This window comes from Episyrphus balteatus, chromosome 2, assembly GCF_945859705.1.
Source record: "Episyrphus balteatus chromosome 2, idEpiBalt1.1, whole genome shotgun sequence".
In the NCBI taxonomy this organism is placed as follows: domain Eukaryota; kingdom Metazoa; phylum Arthropoda; class Insecta; order Diptera; family Syrphidae; genus Episyrphus; species Episyrphus balteatus.
Window position 1 is genome coordinate 47,681,357 of NC_079135.1, and position 18,347 is coordinate 47,699,703.

General features: G+C 29.4%; 3 protein-coding genes across 3 annotated transcripts; 1 reads left to right on the plus strand and 2 right to left on the minus strand.

Moving 5' to 3' along the window:
- Window positions 1-534: 534 nt before the first annotated feature.
- Window positions 535-5,784, minus strand: LOC129909146 (uncharacterized oxidoreductase YjmC-like). The gene is made up of 3 exons (XM_055986128.1): window positions 5,626-5,784; window positions 951-1,909; window positions 535-881 (listed from the first exon to the last, which is right to left on the minus strand). Exons 1-3 carry the CDS (start codon window positions 5,774-5,776, stop codon window positions 723-725), a joined length of 1,269 nt encoding a protein of 422 aa, XP_055842103.1. The 5' UTR covers window positions 5,777-5,784; the 3' UTR covers window positions 535-722.
- Window positions 5,785-5,854: 70 nt separating this feature from the next.
- On the plus strand, window positions 5,855-10,911 carry LOC129909149 (ADP-ribose glycohydrolase OARD1-like). Its single transcript, XM_055986132.1, has 3 exons — window positions 5,855-5,995; window positions 10,334-10,656; window positions 10,716-10,911. Exons 1-3 carry the CDS (start codon window positions 5,941-5,943, stop codon window positions 10,860-10,862), a joined length of 525 nt encoding a protein of 174 aa, XP_055842107.1. The 5' UTR covers window positions 5,855-5,940; the 3' UTR covers window positions 10,863-10,911.
- On the minus strand, window positions 10,658-16,876 carry LOC129909150 (ADP-ribose glycohydrolase OARD1). Its single transcript, XM_055986133.1, has 3 exons — window positions 16,666-16,876; window positions 16,431-16,605; window positions 10,658-11,018 (listed from the first exon to the last, which is right to left on the minus strand). Exons 1-3 carry the CDS (start codon window positions 16,779-16,781, stop codon window positions 10,866-10,868), a joined length of 444 nt encoding a protein of 147 aa, XP_055842108.1. The 5' UTR covers window positions 16,782-16,876; the 3' UTR covers window positions 10,658-10,865.
- Between the last annotated feature and the right edge of the window lie 1,471 nt (window positions 16,877-18,347).

Sequence of the window (18,347 nt, forward strand, 5' to 3'; positions counted from 1 at the left end):
GTTTATTTTGTCTGGAGTATGGATTTATAAATACTTACCTTCATTCTCAATTTTTTTTTAAATTTATTTACTTCTTTTGCAATTATTTTATTTGCATTAAGAATCCTTATACGCCCCAAAATATTTAATATAAGTTGTACCATTCTTATCATCTTTTCAGTGTATTTATTACTCTTAGCCCTGATTTTTCAATCATCAGTTAGACTATCAGAGGAATAAATTTCAATATAAAAAAAACTTTTATTCATAGGAATAAACTCTAAGTGAGGTTTATCTGACTATTGAAAAATTGGCATAATCGGTATAATATGTTTTTTATATGTTAAGCTTAAGTTCAGAAAGCCTACATTTGCCGTCGGTTTTCATACATTGAGCGAAGAACAAATATGCAAGTTCCTTTGAGGACAGACAAACTACTCTTAAAATTAAAATATCTTGTTGATAAAAGAAAAAAAAAAACACAGCAGTATTTTTGTAAGTTTTTAAATACAAAAATGTATTAAGTGTACAAAAGCGTGATTTAGACTTTAAATATAATTTTCTGATCTTCATCAAATTTGAAACTAATCTATTTTTAACAACGCAGCTAATTAGAACAAAAACAAAAATAAAATAATAATACGTAACAAGCTACATACTATATAAATGTCCAGTTAATAATGAGTTTTTAAAATGCATTTTTCTTTTAAAATAACTCTCAACTCTTTGTTGTTTTTTTTTTTTTAGATAAAACTCATGGGTTTAACATTTAGCCTTTTGGAAAGTTCTTCACAGCATTTAAGTTGGTTTTCGAGATACTGAATGCCACCAGCTTGATTAACGGCTTCCATGTTGGCATCTTCCTTGTCTCCAGGTACCAAAACTGGCTTGGACGGATCGGTCTGAAAATTAAAACAAATTTACAATTTAATTTTATTGGAAAAAACAAAAATCATAAGCATTTTAACTACCGGAGTACATCCTCTTAATCTTCCATTCAAATCAACCATTCTATCTTCGAAGCCCGGAGCAAAACAATTAGGATCCACTGCAATAAACACTTGTCCTAAATCGGCTTCAGTGTTTGCACCAGCATGTGTCCATTTTCGTACTTTTGTTGAATAATTTGAACCAGCCATAACTCCACAGAGAATTTCAACCATTGCTCCTAGTCCGTATCCTTTGTATCCGGAAGATATCTCTGAGCCACCTACAGGCATAAGGCAAGCAGTTTTGAATGCCAACTCAGCATCGTGGGTTTCCTTGCCTTCTGGATCTTGAGCCCAGCCACTGGGTAACGGTTCACCTTTCCTCATCTGAATTTCTATTTTACCAACTGCAACACTTGTGGTAGCCATGTCCAGTAAAAACTTATCATCTTTTGCTGGTGCCCCTAGCGCCAAGGGATTGGTGCCCAATGCTGCTTCCTTAGAACGAGTTGGCGCCATGAGAGGAGAGGTATTTGTCATTGATAAGCCAACTAAACCGTGTTCCATTGCCCGCTTGGAATACCACCCAGCCATTCCGTAGTGATTAGAGCGCTTTGCACATACCCATCCAACACCCACTGTTTTAGCTTTTTTAATTGCCAGGTCCATGCAGTAGTTACCCACAACAGCTCCAAGACCATTCTTACCATCAACCCATGCTGTAGCCGGTGTCTCCTTAATAATTTCTGGCACTGCTGATCCATTTGTAGAGTTTATCGATAGATCATTCAGATACATCTCCAAACGATTCATTCCATGGCTAAAATGTCCCCTGTGATCGGCTGCGATAAGAAGGTCAGCCATTGCACGGGCATGATCATCTGGTACCTTAACTGCCTTGAAGCAATCAATCATAAATCGACGAGATTCCTCTACAGGAACAAGTTTTGGTTTCGTACTGGTGGACATTTTAGTTAAGTTAAAATGATTGGGTTGATTATCTAGTCGGAAAAAAGAAATTAAAACAGACAAGTGTTACTCCCGGAATAATAGAGGTTTGATCGCGAAAGCGAAGAGGGCTAAACTAATCAATTAAAACAGTGAGATTGGGGGAATTATCAAAAGCTGATAGAGTCAAAAAGAGATAAATCTAAAAGCTTTAGAGCTTTTGACTTTATGAGTTGAAATGCTTAAAAATTCTTTGAGCATATCAATTATTGTCGATTTGTTTGTTTTAAAATTGTTGATTACGAAAAGCAATTAGCACTTGTTATGGTTTGAATATTGTTTTTTTTTTTTTTTTTTTTTTTGATATAGGAGTATGAGTTTTTTCGCTATAAGAGATAAAATGTGTGCAATAAACGTTTTGTTCAAACCCAAACATATCGGAGTAATTTAATGAATACTCTTTTTTGTACTTAATCATTTTTAATTTATTCCAATTAATTGGTCAAAAATGCGAACTAAAATTCAAATTAACATTGTGGGTAATACATTTGGATAGTGAGACTTTCAATTAATTTATTTCTATCTCTATCATTTTCAATTTATATTATTTAAAGAAGAAATTATGTAGATTTATGTCAAGGTTATCTAATGTTCTTCAAATCTATGGAAATCTTGTATTAATTTTCAGTCAATTTTTGACAAAATTGTCCTTCCCACAGTAATAGACTCCTATTCCCTGACTCTTGAAATTAAAACCTGCATCGTAATTTAAGTATCCGTCTGTGGAGTTTGAAATATGGAAAAATGATGATTCCTAAAATGGAAATGTTTCATTTAAGGATTTAAACGTCAATTAGAATGTTGTGAAACAAATTTGAAAGTATTAAAGTAGTACTCTTTGAATGACTTTGTCTAATACAATTTTCATGTTTATACCAAACACCACGGAAATGTTCATTTAACCTATGTACAATGTAAAATGCATGTACATTGTACATGCATATTTTCAAATAAATTTCTCGAATACAGGGATGATAAAAAGAGTATTAGTCACTATTGGTCTTAGTTCTAAGTTAACACATGGCATCACAAATTTTTTTTTTTACATTTACATTTAAATTTTTCATCGATATGACTGCATCATAAGACGTTGTTTGTTGTTCATATATATGTTATGTCTTATGTGTATGTATTTATTAAAATAACCCATGTTTGTACGGGTACACTGTGGTGTATACGTACTTTTTTAACCTATATTAAAAAAAAAAACAAAGCTAAAACCTCAAATATAATTTTCTACTGTTCTTGAATTTAAATTTGTTATTTTACCATCCCTGTCGTTAAACAATTCACAGCTGTTGTATTAAAAAAAAATTACTCATGTGAAAAAAATATAGGTAAACATTATTAAATTCTCTCTCAATCGTGTGCAAGGCACTTTAATATTCCTTTTTATTTTTAAGAGCTTCGAACTGAATGGTTACTTTAGTTTGACCTTGATATTTTATTCAATTGGAGATTGCAAGAATTTCATAATTATCTCTATTTTTACAATTCAATAATAATCTATCCAAGATTATCAAAAATGTTTTGTTATCATTTCGTTAAAAATTGCTCTCTTAAGTTTACAAAGAAAATAAATAAATTCTATATAAGATAACATGAGCTTTAAAGCTTTTTTTTCTATTTCAAAATAAAATTAGTGTCTGGAATATACTTCTGAACTTGAACTTGCAAGAGAAGAGTCAATATATTTGTTTTTTGTTTGTTTTTAAATTCAAGTTCATGATTAAATTCTGTACCATTCTCGTATGTAGATTTGTATACATATGTATAATAAAAGAAATTTAATAAATAAACTACATGCGGCACTCATGCATTTTGAAATAAGTAAGATATACGTACATACTCATAAGCCAGCTGATGGTTATGTATAGCCTATAGAAAGAAGATTTCAAATAAAATATCGAAATACATTTTATAATTAAAAAGCTGTAGTTCTTTTTGTTAAGAAAAATAAACAACACAGAGCAATTTTTGCCATAATCGTAAAGAAAATGAAAAAATTTAAAAGGCTCAAGACTTTTAAATAAATAGAGCTACCTACTTCAATCAACAAAATATACTCGCTGGAAAAACAGGTTCTTGGTTTTTTTGCTTGATTTGACAGTAAAAAATAAATTTAACCTAATTTGTCAACAAAAAAAAAAAAACTTTTCGAAGAAAATCCCTGAGCTTGATTTTGTTATAAGAGTTCTTAACTCGCTCTTAATAGGAGTTTGAAGAATTTTTTAAGCTGAATATGAATGAAAATTTATAATTTTATGGTAAATTGAGAGAGGGAATGAATGTTTTGAGGGTTTTCAGTCATTTTGTCTCGTCGGATCTTTTTTTTGTTGGATGTTTTTTTCAGCCGGTTTTTTTTCGGTTTTTCGGTATTCTTTTCTAAAAACCGGTTTAAACCGCGATAACAAAAATCCCGAAAAAAAAACCGGTTGAAAAAAAACCGAAACCGGTTTTTCCCATCCCAAGCATTGGATTCAAAGTTCTGAGGTCAATTAGGTTCATATTGGTCATTTATTACGTGAGATTAAGACCGAATTCTAAAAATGCTTGTAAAATCATTACTTGAAAACGTTTCCATTCTATCTTTTTATAAATGTGTTTTCCGAGTCCCTGAGCTTACGTTATTTGGGAGACTCTTGTTCCAAAAAATAAAATCTCATTCGGCAAAAATCTCCACAAAATTTTAGTAAAAAAAAAACCTCCAGGGTGAAAGGGAGTCAATAAACAAAATCTCCAAAAATCTTCACATACCAAAGAATTTTTCGTTTATAAAATGTTTGTGGTCACTGATATTTTTGTGGTGAGTTGGTTCAATGGTGTTGGACTTATAAATTTAGGTTTTCACAGCCAGTTTTTTTTTTTTTTTTTTCTTAACAAAATCCTGCAAATGCTGTTTTTTGTAACAGTTAGTCTGTATTTGCATTCAAATACAAATTAAAGACCGTAACAAAATATTTTAGTATGGATTCGGTTATTATTTCACTCTAATTATAATTTTGAATGGTCAATTGTAGAGCAAATACAAATTTTGTTTTCCTAAAATGATGTTGCCCTGTTTGTGTATCTAGCAATCATATCGCATCATTATTTTGGACCATTTTTTTTTCTGGGGGATTTTGGCTTATCTCTAATTTTTGGGGATTTTCAATTTGGAGATTTTCTTTTTGGGATTGTAGGTTTTGGTCATTCATCTCTTACCCACGTCATTTTGGTCCATTTTAGTTATACACCAGTCTTAAGGCTTTACCACACCGGAAGGATATGTGGTAGCCGTACGGGTATGAAAAAATTCCAAACTGGAACATCAGTATTCAAGTGTTGAATTTTTTTCATACAAGTACCCGTATCGCTATACCGCATACCTTCCGGTGTGGTCAAGCCTTTATTAGTCAAAAACTAACGACCAACTGCACAAATGTCGTCCAGTTTATGATAAAATCAAAATTAACAAACACTTTGTACATACTTTACTCAAAAACATGTTTTATTTATGTTTTAATGCGACTGGGCCTTAGGATTATTTGATTTAATTTACAACCGAAAAAATTGTACATAAAATTTTAAATGACTTCCTCATTACCAATTTTATTTAAATTTTATTTGGAGAGAAATATGTATCCTAATATGCCTCTTAATAAAATCCATAAGCGGCCCTCATCATTATTAAATCATATTTTTTTTTAATCCGCTTCTGGTTACTTACCTGACAACAAACAACCTTTCATCAACACATCATTATTTGATGTGCATTTGAAACCCCATCTATAAAATCGCCGCTGCAAAGGTTTTGCTGCAGCAACACGAATGTTGCTAACGAAAAGCATGTTTTTTGCTGTCAATTTAAGAAGTGACATTTCTGCAAATCAGCTGTGAGTTTTGCAAAGGTGAAGGTAGAGAGGTACGCACAATTAATTAAAAGATACGAAAAAGATTGATATAATCGCGACAAAATTCAGAAGTGTTTACAAAATTTTTAGATGAATATTTATTATTAATAAAACTATCTGTAACGGTATAAATGTTCTCAAGATTTCTTGTGCAGAGTTCAAAATTAATTTATTCAAACACTAAGCGTAAGTTTATAAGATAGATTGTTATGTTTATTTTTCCCCTGAGTTTTAATGTTACATCACAAAGGTTCTGCAAAAGTAAAAAACGGCCAATCTTTTTAATAGTATTATATTTCTATTTGTACTATAGTTTGAATTTGTTTTTATTATTCGATGGTAAATGTTACACTTTTGAATACAAAAAATGCCTATTCACTACTGGATTTTTATCAATAAAAATGAAATTGAAATGCGAATACTATATTGAAGTATTTATAAAAATGTAGAATGTCAGTACAAAGGAACACAGCGACAAACTTGCAAATACCTACTACTTTTGCTCATGCGAATTGAGGCGTGCGGCTTTTTATGTGTGAGCTTTTTTTTATTTATAAACAAAATCCATTCACAATAGCTTTATTTTTGTGTTTTGGTTTTTTTTTTTTTATCAATGCGAATAATTTATACAGGGTGTCCCACAATTACCGCCCCAAATGAAAACCATGGATTCCTGAAGTCATTTTAAGTCGAAAAACTTAAGAGGTAATTTTCTCGTTTTCGTCCCGTTTTCGAGTTACCACGGTTTTTATGATTTTTGCTCTCTTGTCCTTTAACTGGCCTTATCTTTGCCAAACAACGTTTGATTTGAAAGATTTTTTTTACAACCAATCAAGAATTTATTACAGTTTAAGTATGTCTCAAAACTTTTTTTTCTGCGGACAACTGTTTCTCCACAATTTTGCATCAAACACAATTTTCTTCGTTTTTTAAGTTGTTTTTTACACTTTCATATCATTTAAGTCAAAAAAAAAACACGTTAATGAGTATTAATTTTTTGTGCTTTTTATTAAAGCCCAGTTTATTTTCATCAAAAAAATAAGTTTTATTTCATAAAAAAGGCTACTGAAACTAATTAAAAAAAAATAAACTGAGTGAATTAAAAAAAAAAATAATTTTTAAATAAAAAATTAATTTAAATGAATTATAAACTTTTTCTGAGCTATTGTGGTTAAGAAAAGAACAAATAGACAAAGCTCAGAAAAAGTTTTAATTCATTTAGCCCTGATTTTTCAATCGTCAGTCAGACTATCAGAAGAATAAATGTCAATATAAAAAAAAACTTTTATTCCTAGGAATAGGCTCTATCTGAGGTTTATCTGACTATTGAAAAATTGGCCCTTAGTTTAATTTTGAATTTAAAATTTTTTTTTTTAATTCACTCAGTTTGTTTATTATGCCCAAGGTAGATGTTTTTAAAAAAAAACAAATTCTGTTTCAACACGTTCATATAACATAATTGAATAAATATTTCTGTGTTTATAAAAAAGTGTTCCAAATTCGTAAATGGAGTTAAATTTCAATGGTTTAAAAAGAAAAGTCCTGGAGTTTCAGCGATTTGAAGAAGTTACAGGGACTCTTAAGAGTCCCAAAGGTAACGCTGGTCCGGACCCTTAGATCGTATAGTATGGAGTAGTTTAGTTTTTGTAATTTTTTGCGATTTGTTTTATGTATGTATATAAAAACCGCGTCGAAAATAAATAAAACACAATAATTATTCAAATATACATGGAAGTTTAAAATAGAGTAGTTTAAAATAGTGTGAAGATGAAAATCCAGATCGATTCCTTTTAATACGCACTGTGATGACTTCGAATGGGATCAAAACTCTATTTATTTTTTAATTAATAGTAGAGTAACTAAAGCAAATTATTAGGGAACCCGGCCGAACAGCTCTGATTTTGACGATTTTTTTTTTCAAACGTAGGTAATTAAAAATACTTTAAAGTCTATAGATTAAAAATTGCCGGTGTTGCCGTATTGTTTTTTAAAATTAAAATTAAATTTTTTCTAACAAAACCATTTTTTTATGCTTAAATTTCATAAAACAAATGATAGCAAAAGATTCTCTAGGTAATTTAAGGAAAATATATATAAGGCAGTAAGGGACAATCTTCCATCGTTTAAGCGATAAATGCAATTTTCTAACATTCTGACCTCAAACACAAAAAAAATATTTTGAAAACAACGGCAACAGCTACAATATTTTAAAATACATTTTTAAAAAGCCAGAAGCTCATTTTTATCTCTTTAATTTAAATCCACTAAATTTAATCAAGACTTTTTGAAAAAATGGTCCTCAAACTCAGAATTCAAAAAAAAAAAATGTTATTAGAAAAATTTAAAATGACTTTTTTCAAACTTTTTCTAATAAAATATGAATTTATTTAAAAAAAAATTTTGGCCATAAATATTATCAGTTGAATTTCGAAGCAAAAAAGGTAAAATATATCACACTTTTGAAAAAAAAATGAAAAATTACTTCAATTTCAATGGTTTTTTTTTTATTAAAACTGAATTTTTGCATTGAAATAATTAATTTTCTCAAAGACTGTGGTAAATAGGAACTTTAAATTTTTGCTATTTAACTTTCAACAGTAAGGGTTATTAAATGAATAAAAAATAATTTTATGTTCAGATGTTGAACTTAAAAAAAAAAATAAGTTACATTTTTTTTTCAAAACTTTTATTAAAAAAAGTTCTTGGAAAATGAAATACTTTTTAATTTTTTTCATAAACCGTAATACATATTGACATTTCCTTTTATAATTTGAAATCATAATAAATGCGGCCAGAAAAATTTGAAAATAAATGCATTTTATATTACTGCCAAGTTTGAAAAACGACATGTTAAAATTTTTTCAATAATTTTTTTTTTCAAAAATCTGAGTTCAATTACCATTCTTTCAAAAGCCGTTCATTCAATTAACTTAATTTTAATTTTAAATATATGACTAAGCTTCTAGCTTTTAAAAAATTTATATTTGAATATTGTAGGTGTTGCCGTTGTGTTCAAATATTTTTTTTTGTGTTTGAAGTCAATTAATATGAAAATTGCATCTAGCGCTTGAACTATGGAAAATGGTCCCTCACTCCCATATATTTTTTTTCCTTGAATTTCCTAGACAATCTTTTGGCATCAATTAATTTATGAAATTTAAGAAAAATTTTTGAAAAAAATTTGTTTTTATTCACAAAAATCTTCAATTAAATTTAAAAAATCAAGACGGCAACACCGGCAATTTTTAATCTATAGACTTTAAAGTATTTTTAGTTACCGACGTTTGAAAAAAAAGATCATCAAAATCTAAGCTGTTCGGCCGGGTTCCCTAATATAGCCAATTTTTGAGCTTTAGTTACTCCACTATAATTTACTAAAAAAAACAAAAAAAAAAATATTACTCATACACCCCAGTGAACATAACAAATCAACTTGAAGAATCTCAATGGCTGCTTTGAGAACTTTATTTAGTGATAATGTATTGTATGATTCATCGATAGCGACTTGGATTCTAGTATAGATATGATTACAATTTTTTTTAATTTTTCCTGATTCTGGTCTAAAAACAATCACACCGAAAAACACATGGTTTGATATGAGCTATAATAATTAGGTTATCAAGGCCAAATTGAGCTTCCGATGTTATATTTTTGTAGTGACGTGGGATGGCAAAATTTGTCAGCTGATGTGTTTTTTGAAACTCCTCTTGTTAGCTCTCTTAGCTTAGATACTTATTATTGTCCTCATTTTTCATATTGCTGAAAGCTGTGGTGAGTTTTGAAATATTGCAAGACCGAATCTTCTGAAATTGTTTTGCAAGTGTATTATCCAAAAAAAGTGATTTGTGTTATTTATTTATTTATTTTGGTATAAATTAATTGTTTGTGTATTGAGAAATTATATGATCAATTTTTTTTATAGTTTTTGATTTATTTGGGCTTTTTTGGTTTATTAATGCAAATAAAAAAAATAAAACATGTTACCAAACGTTTCGTCGCTGTTCACGACACCTTGAAATGTTTTTGTTTAGATCTTGAAAATTTTATAAAATTTGAAATTAAAACATTATTACAATTAACAAATATTGAATTTATCAAGGTGTAATTTTTTTAATTATCTAAACATAAACATAATTAACCAAATGTTACTCATACGCCTCCGTGAACCTGGATTACAATTTTCCTTATTTTCCAACATAAGTCGTTCTCTCATGACATTGTTTTTACATAGCCACTTGTTGACGATGTAGTGTATCCTTATTTCTCTTTAGTTAATGTAATTCGTATTGATAAGATACTCGTTTGCTCTATTTTGAGTGAAACCAATACAAATCGACATAAGAGTTATGTTCAACTTAAATGCTTAAGTTTCATATCAGCAAATGATCCTTAGTGCTTTGATGGAAAGTCTCCAAATAAAAACGCTTTTTGCTCTCTGATAAAAGTAACGATATTCTAGAAATTTTAATGTAGTTTTCTTTCAGAATAAGGCTGATTATAGGGTTTTTATGTTTTTTTTTTCAGAAATTCAACGCAGATTCGTCATGGCTAGTTCTAAATTGAAACTTTCAGAGGTCGAAGGTGATCTCTTTTCTGCACCAGAAGAATACTCATTAGCGCACTGTGTTGGTGCTGATTTTGCAATGGGTGCTGGAATTGCAGTGAAATTCAGACAAACTTACGGACAGGTCGAAGAATTATTAGCACAGAAAATCAGTAGTGGAGGTGTTGCTGTACTTAAAGATAAAAATCGATTCATTTACTATCTCGTTACAAAACCAGCAAGCTATGGAAGTCCTACTTATGATAGTTTACGATCTTCTTTGAGTCAAATGAAAGAACATATGGTTTGTATTATATATTTTTATTTTAACATTAAATAACATTGATTTTTTTGTATATTTAGAAACTTAACAAAGTTCAGAAGCTAGCTATTCCGAGAATTGGTTGCGGTATTGATGGCCTTGAATGGGACAAAGTAAGTGCTGAGCTGCATACTGTTTTCGGCGACGAAGAAGTAGAAATAGTCGTTTATGTTTTTGTGCCAAAATAGATTTTAGTTATTACTTTGAATATAATTATAAACAACAATCTCAATTGAATCATTAGCAAAAACTTCTTCTATTTGTGACTTAACTTTGCTCCAAATGAGTTTATCTACTCCACAACCGATTCGGGGTATTGCCAATTTGGTCACCTCATTGGCAAGCTAAAAAGTAAGTATAAATTATTTTAAAGTTCTAGCGAAGTGAAAATATGTACATAGGTTAGGGTTCGTCTTATATTGGGTAAAAAAAATTTTAATTTTGACCGTCCCAACCCGCCATTTTGTTCTTTGTCATGAAAAAAAAAAATGTCTGAAAAATTTATAAAAATTGAATAATATTTAGAGGTCGCTACCGGCAATTAGATATTCAAAAACATGACTTATGTATGTTTTGTTCAACCATTTTTTATTATTTATACAAATTAATTCACCAGCAATTTGCCAAAAAGCGATAGCATGTAGATTTGGTTGAGATTAGACAATCATATTGGAGGGGAGGGGGGTGGTTATTCCCCTCTGTTTAGCCTGGAGGGCAAATTTTTTGGGAACTTGACTAAGATTGGAAAACAAATTATTAAAAATCCAAGGTTATATTTACAATATCGTCCTATACTTTTTTTAAGAGAGCCAAAAACTTAACTTTTTTAAGGAATAGTTTTTGAAAAATTTATTTTCAAACAAAAAAATATGAAAAAAAATTTCAAACTAATTTTCCTCAAAATTGTATGTAATTAAGTACTGATTTTATTTTCAAGATTTTATACATTTATTAATTTTAAGTCAAAAAGAGAAAAGTTTTTGAAAAATTTATTTTCAAACTAAAAATTTTGAAAAAAAATTTAAAAAAAAAATTTCAAAAATTAATTTTTCTCAAAATTGTATGTAATTTAGTACTGATTTTATTTTCAAGATTTGATACATTTATTAATTTTAAGTCAAAAAGAGAAAACCGGATGCGAAAATGTTTTGTCGTTTTAGAGGAATTGAAAAAAATAACCAAAACTACTTTTTTTTAGAGAAAGCCATATATTTTTTTTTGTTTCTACGTGGCTGAACTTGTTGGTAAAATCAAATTATGAAATATTAAGTTTGCTTCTAAAATTTTTTTTACATTCAGAGTTGTTTGAGGATTCAATAAAGTGAGACAGTTTTAAAATAACCCTGAATTAAACCTTTTTTCATTGATAACCCTTGAAAACTGAGCTGTGAATTTTTCGTACTATATCTGGGGTCCCCTTGGACGTTGCTGCCGATGGATTCTAGCTGTAAAGGTCTTGAGGCAATGAAAACGCAATTTTGTAATTAAAAAAAAAAATATGTAAGCAAGCATTTGATAATAACAATCATATTTTCTTATTTTTAAAGCCTTCAATATAAATAATTTTTTTCTAGATACCATTTGAATTCTCTTCTTAAGTCTTTTCTAGCTATTTGCTAAACTATAACATTTTTGAGCTTAAAAGAAAAGTTCAGGGAGAACATTCCAGGGAACTAGAAAATTTAAATAGAAACTGATTTTGCAGGTGAAGATTCAAACTAGAAAAGTTTTTGTTATTTGGGCTGGCCAGGCTAATTTCACTGGTCTGCAGAATTAATGTTTTTTTTTCTCCTTCAAATAGTTTTTGAAATTATGAAATATTTGACTTTTCAGAATCTAAATCTGGTTTAAGAAAAATTCTAGCACGTACCTACCATTATTTTTAATGATTTTTTTTTTAAATATGAGTAGATTGTAGAAAATAACCCTTTTAGATTCGGTTGATCTTGTACAAAAATAAAACTATTATTCGTATTAAGCTCAAATTTGGAGGACTTATAGCATGATCTGTCATATGACACCAAATTTGTATTTATTAAGAAAAGTTTTAAACCCATTTTAAAATACTTATTGACAAAAACAGCAAAAATATCGAAATCCTGCAGTTTGTAGTAAATCCCACATGAAAAAAATATCAACGCCCATTATATTTAAAAATCAAATATATAAAGAAAACTATAGGTAATAAAATACATTAAACAAAATTTATACGTGTTTTGTAATTGTATATATTATTTTTCTAATTAGAAATATCTCATTTGTGATAAACCATTCGATAAACTGCCTTGTAGATTTGTTTCTCCTAGGAACAAAAGTATACTTTTCTTATATAGGTCGTCTCAAATCAAAAGTCCCATGGAAAATTGAGCAAAAATAAAAAAACTCATTTGCTTACTGGAAGGAAGCATTTATGAGGCAGCTGATCTTTTTCTGAAATTACGATAAAATAATGAAGAACAATTCTTGATATCCCAATTTTAGTTAATTGATCCGTCTGTGAGATTCACTGGGTTAGCCTCAGAAAGCGGAGGCAAGTCTCCCGGGCTTGCATCACTCCATATCCGAGGGCAATCAAAAAAACATATAATTATTTGATTATTTATCATTTGAAGGCAGTTGGGATAACTTTGCCGAAGATATTGTTATAGGACTAGGTGGAGATGGACCAGAAATTTCCAGTTTATATGATAGCAATTTATAACTTAAAATTCTATTCACATCTTTTCATTTGTATAACTGGGTAGTAAATATCTTATTTTTATTTTTCAATTATTTTGGACTCGTAACCATAGAAATCATTAATAAACAAATTCAGATTTTTCGTTTGTTTATTTTTTCTCTAGCATTTCTTTCATTCAAACAAGCATGATTTGTTGTTATTTTTGAGTTGATTTGTCGCAATGAGCCAATAAAGTTGAGTTTTTTTTTTATTTGTTCTCAATTTTATTGGAAGGGAGAAAAAAACTTATGTCGTTTTCGATTGGTTTCACTCAAGGATTCACTCATTCTGAAATCGAATAAAACAGGTCAAGTCGCTTCCATTCAATTCTATTTTTTTTTGTGTTTGTGAAATTTCAAATGTCAAAAATTGATTTTATTTTTTTCTTCCAAACGAAAAAATGATACAAAATTATAAATCTGAAGACGGTGGTGAAGAAGAAAATGGTATACAAGTCATTCAATTGCATAAAGGTACCTATTTTAATTATCTAATTAATTTAAATTAAAAAAAAAAAAACAAAAAAATTGAATTACAACAAAAAAGAATGATTGAGTATTTTTTTGTTGACATTTTCGTGTTCATGTATTAGTGCTTCTGAATTTAAATCGAGAAGAGAATTTCTCTTCTGAGAAGCGTTCTGTCTGCCAGTTTTGTGCGAATAAAACGCTTTCAGAAGGCTTCTGAATGATTCCGGACGCTTCCGGAGAGCCAATCGAAAACGACATCAGAGTCAGGGCTTTTGATTTGAAACGAGCTATAGTTTTTGACGTGCTGAGTTAAAATCCGAAGTCAAAAAAATTCTATTATGTCAGGATTTGAGATATACATTAGACTGGGCCACAAAAATAAAATATTTTTTTTTTTGAAAGTTACTTCGAAAATCTTGTTCAGGATGATGAAAAAAAAAATTTGGTGAAAATTTGAGCCGTTAAAAATAATTTTAAGAGGTCTATCATCGGTGTTTTTTATTTTTATACATGATATGATGTGTTACAACACAACTGCTAGACGATCAAAGTAAACAAAATTTCTGTTCATTTTTTCTTATATAAAATTAAATTTCCTACAAAAAAGATCTGATTGAAAATTTTCGTCAGACGAGCCGTATTCTAGTAATTAAGCTTTTTAAATCGAAGTGTTTTTTAAATTTGACTGTTTCACTTTGGAATTTTGTGATGAGCAAATAAGTGAATAGAAAAATAAAACCACGACAGATTCTTATATTAAATTTAATTCTTTACAAAAAAGGTCTCGTAGTAATTTTCCCTAAATTGAGTTCTGAAAAAGTTATTCACGATTTAAATCGAGAAAAAAATTAAAAAATCAATTTTTAAATCGTGAATAACTTCTTCAATATTGGCAAACCTTCACCATAAATTATTTTTTCATAATTTTGGTCAACAACATCTGTTATCAGCGTAACTATTTTTCTATCATCAATTGTTTGCAAAGAAAATCGAAAACCAACCAAAGCCTCAGACAAACTGATTTCATGAATATGAATTAAATTATTTCCATCGCGAATATAATCTTCATTTGGTTTGTCAATAGTTATTCACGATTTAAATCGAGAAAAAAATTAAAAAATCAATTTTTAAATCGTGAATAACTGCTTCAGAACTCAAAATTTAGGGAAAATTACCTTTTTTGTAGAGAATTAAATTTCCTATAAGAATCTGTCGTGGTTTTATTTTTCTATTCACTTATTTGCTCATCACAAAATTCCAAAGTGAAACAGTCAAATTTAAAAAACACTTCGATTAAAAAGCTTAATTACTCGAATACGGCTCGTCTGACGAAAATTTTTAATCAGATCTTTTTTGTAGGAAATTTAATTTTATATAAGAAAAAATGAACAGAAATTTTTTTTACTTTGATCGTCTAGCAGTTCTGTTGTAACACATCATATCATGTATAAAAATAAAAAACACCGAGGATAGACCTCTTAAAATTATTTTTAACGGCTCAAATTTTCACCAAATTTTTTTTTCATCATCCTGAACAAGATTTTCGAAGTAACTTTCAAAAAAAAAAAAATTTTTATTTTTTTGGCCCAGTCTAATATACATACGCATTAAAGGATCACAAAATCAAGTTTTTTAAGAAAATCTCAATAATACTACTAGGTATATCTCAAAAACCAGAGCTGACTGAAATTTTTTGAGTTCGGATTCAAAATCAGCACACTAAAATCGTTTAAAAAAGTATACTTTTGTTCTAGGGAGAAAGATATATTAATTTGTAAAGATCAGTTTCTTTATGGTAAGATATGCCAAACCATCTAAACTTACTAATGTCGTTTTCGATTGGCCGTCCGGAAGCGTCCGGAAGCATTCAGAAGCCTTCTGAAAGCGTTTTATTCACAAAAACATGACAGCTTAAACGCTTCTCTGAAGTAAAATTCTCTTCTCTATTTCAAATCAGAATCGACTCAAAATAACTTATACATAGAAAATAAATGTCAAACAAAATTTTCTCGTACAAAATTAAATTTTTTTATTTGATTATTCACTAACACCGATACAAACTTTCAGAATTGAGTGGAAACGATTCAAACTGTTTTATTGGATTTCAGAATGAGTGAATCCTTGAGTGAAACCAATCGAAAACGACATAAAATTAAGATATCTCGGAGAAGAAAAGAGATAAAAATAAATTCTTTTTCATAAACCGTAACAAATTTAGATGAAAAAGATTACATTATGCCCAAATATTGCTTCGAAAACAGCAAAAAAAAATGGGTTTTTGAGACTTTCTAACGGGGATATCTAGACGTCCTAGGCCAATTCTGACTTCGAATTCGGAATCAGCATACAAAAATCTTTAAGAAAAGTACAAATAGTTTTATTAAAAGGAGGATTTCCTTGCAGAGCAGTGTTTTCAAAGCCCGTTAGCGACTCCTAAATTTTATCGGATTTGGAAAATTTGTTTTGACTTTTTATTTTTCATGAGATGGAACCAGTTGACTGTTTGGGAATATGTAATTTCAAAAGTTTGAAAATAAGGCGCACCCTAATGTAATATTTTAACTTACCATGTGAGTTCTCATTGCATTCAATGATGAGAACATGGTTTCATAAGTTGTTGGCTGATAACTTAGATCCTTTGTTACAAGATAATAGATAAACCTGCAACCATCTTTAAGAACAGCAACACCACCTCGACGAACATTTTGCTTTCTTAGGTTTTCCTTTTGTCCAAAACGTTTACTAAAATTAAATTGTTTAAACTCTGAAGGCTTGTGTGTTTTTTAGAGATTCTTTTCTTACACAAATTCAACAGCTATTCCTTTTGCCATTTTGAGATCAGCACCTACACAATGAGCTAGTGCAAATTCTTCACTTGCTGAAAAAATATTTCCACTAATTTCTGTTAACTTTAGCATTTTTATAATAAAAATAAATTAGTTTTTTTAAATTAAATTTTGAAATTTTATGCAATTTGCATTTTAAAAGTGACGTTTTAAAATGAGGTTATTCACAGTTACAATTCACAATAATCAGGTCTGTTTTTTTTTATTTTTTTAGTTTGACGTTTTGTAAGAATTCATTATTGTGACCTATTCACAATGAAATTTTATGAGCGTTCAGGCGATTTGACTTAATTTCCTACCTAATTTCGTCGAAATGAGATGATAATTATCTCATTTCAAATTTGATATTTGTATGGGAAATTATCTCATTTCGAACCTCATTTGGCAAATTTGATCGAAATCATCTCATTTGCTCTAGTGAAAACAGGCTATAAAACAGAAATATTTCAACTTTTTTCAACATTTTCAGCCCAATTCCTGTTTGGGTACTCTGAAATTGTGCATTTTTTCACAAAAAAGATGGCCGCGAGAGAGAAAAAAATTTCCCCTTCGTGCGAATTTCTGCCCAAAAAATTTCTTCGGACAAAAATCTAAAATCTGTCAAATGTAGTGCTTTCTCTGTTTTTCTTTATTTTTTCTTGTCGCACAACACAAACAAAACAAACTACAAACATGGCGGTGTGGCTTTTTTCTTGTTTTTCTTTTTATTTATCGCATTTTAGTGGTGTAATATTCAAAATAAATTAATATTTCATGAACAAAAATAAAAAAGTGTTTAAAAAACAATACAAAGTGGTTAGGTGTAAATATTTTTCATTTCTTTATTTTTTTTTTTCAATCGTGTTTATATTTTTTGAGGAACAAAACAAAGTACAAACATGGCTATGCGGCTATGTTTTGTGCTTTTATATTTATTTATTACGTTTTAGTGGTTAAGTGCTTCATTTTATAAATATTTTATGAAAAATTAAATAAAAAATAAGTGTTTGAAAAACAATACAAAAAGTTTTGATATTTTTCGTTTCTATATTTTTGTTTCAATTGGTGTTGTTGTTTACATTTTTGTTGTTGTGGAAAAAGTAGCAGAAAATTTTGTCTAAAAGCGTTTGGGTACTTTTACACAATTTTTCTTTCTCTGAGAGAATTTCATCCCCACTCCTTAAAATTTGACAGGTTTCATATTTTTGTGCAAAAAGAACCCAAACAGACCTAATCGTAGGCTTGGCCACACCGGAGGGTACGCGGTAGCGGTACGGGTAGCGGCAACGATATTTGTATTAAAAAAATTGCACACCCGAACGTTGATGTGTCAGTTTGGAATTTTTTTCATACAAGTACCCGTACCGTTACCCGTACCTCTACCGCGTACCCTCCGGTGTGGCCAAACCTTAACTGGGTAAAAAAAACGGTGTAGCTGTGGATGTAGCTTGTAGTACTGTCAAAATTTTATTGAGGGAAACCCTGCAAAAGTAGGCTGCAGTTGAGGTAATCCTCCTATTCTTGCAAACACCTCACAAGTCACAAAAACCTCAAAAGGTGATCATAATTCGATTTTATGACGATTTATTTCTCACAAACTCAAACTTCTTACTAGCAAAAATCCAACTTGTGAGTTATGAGCTCCTTCAGAACAGATCT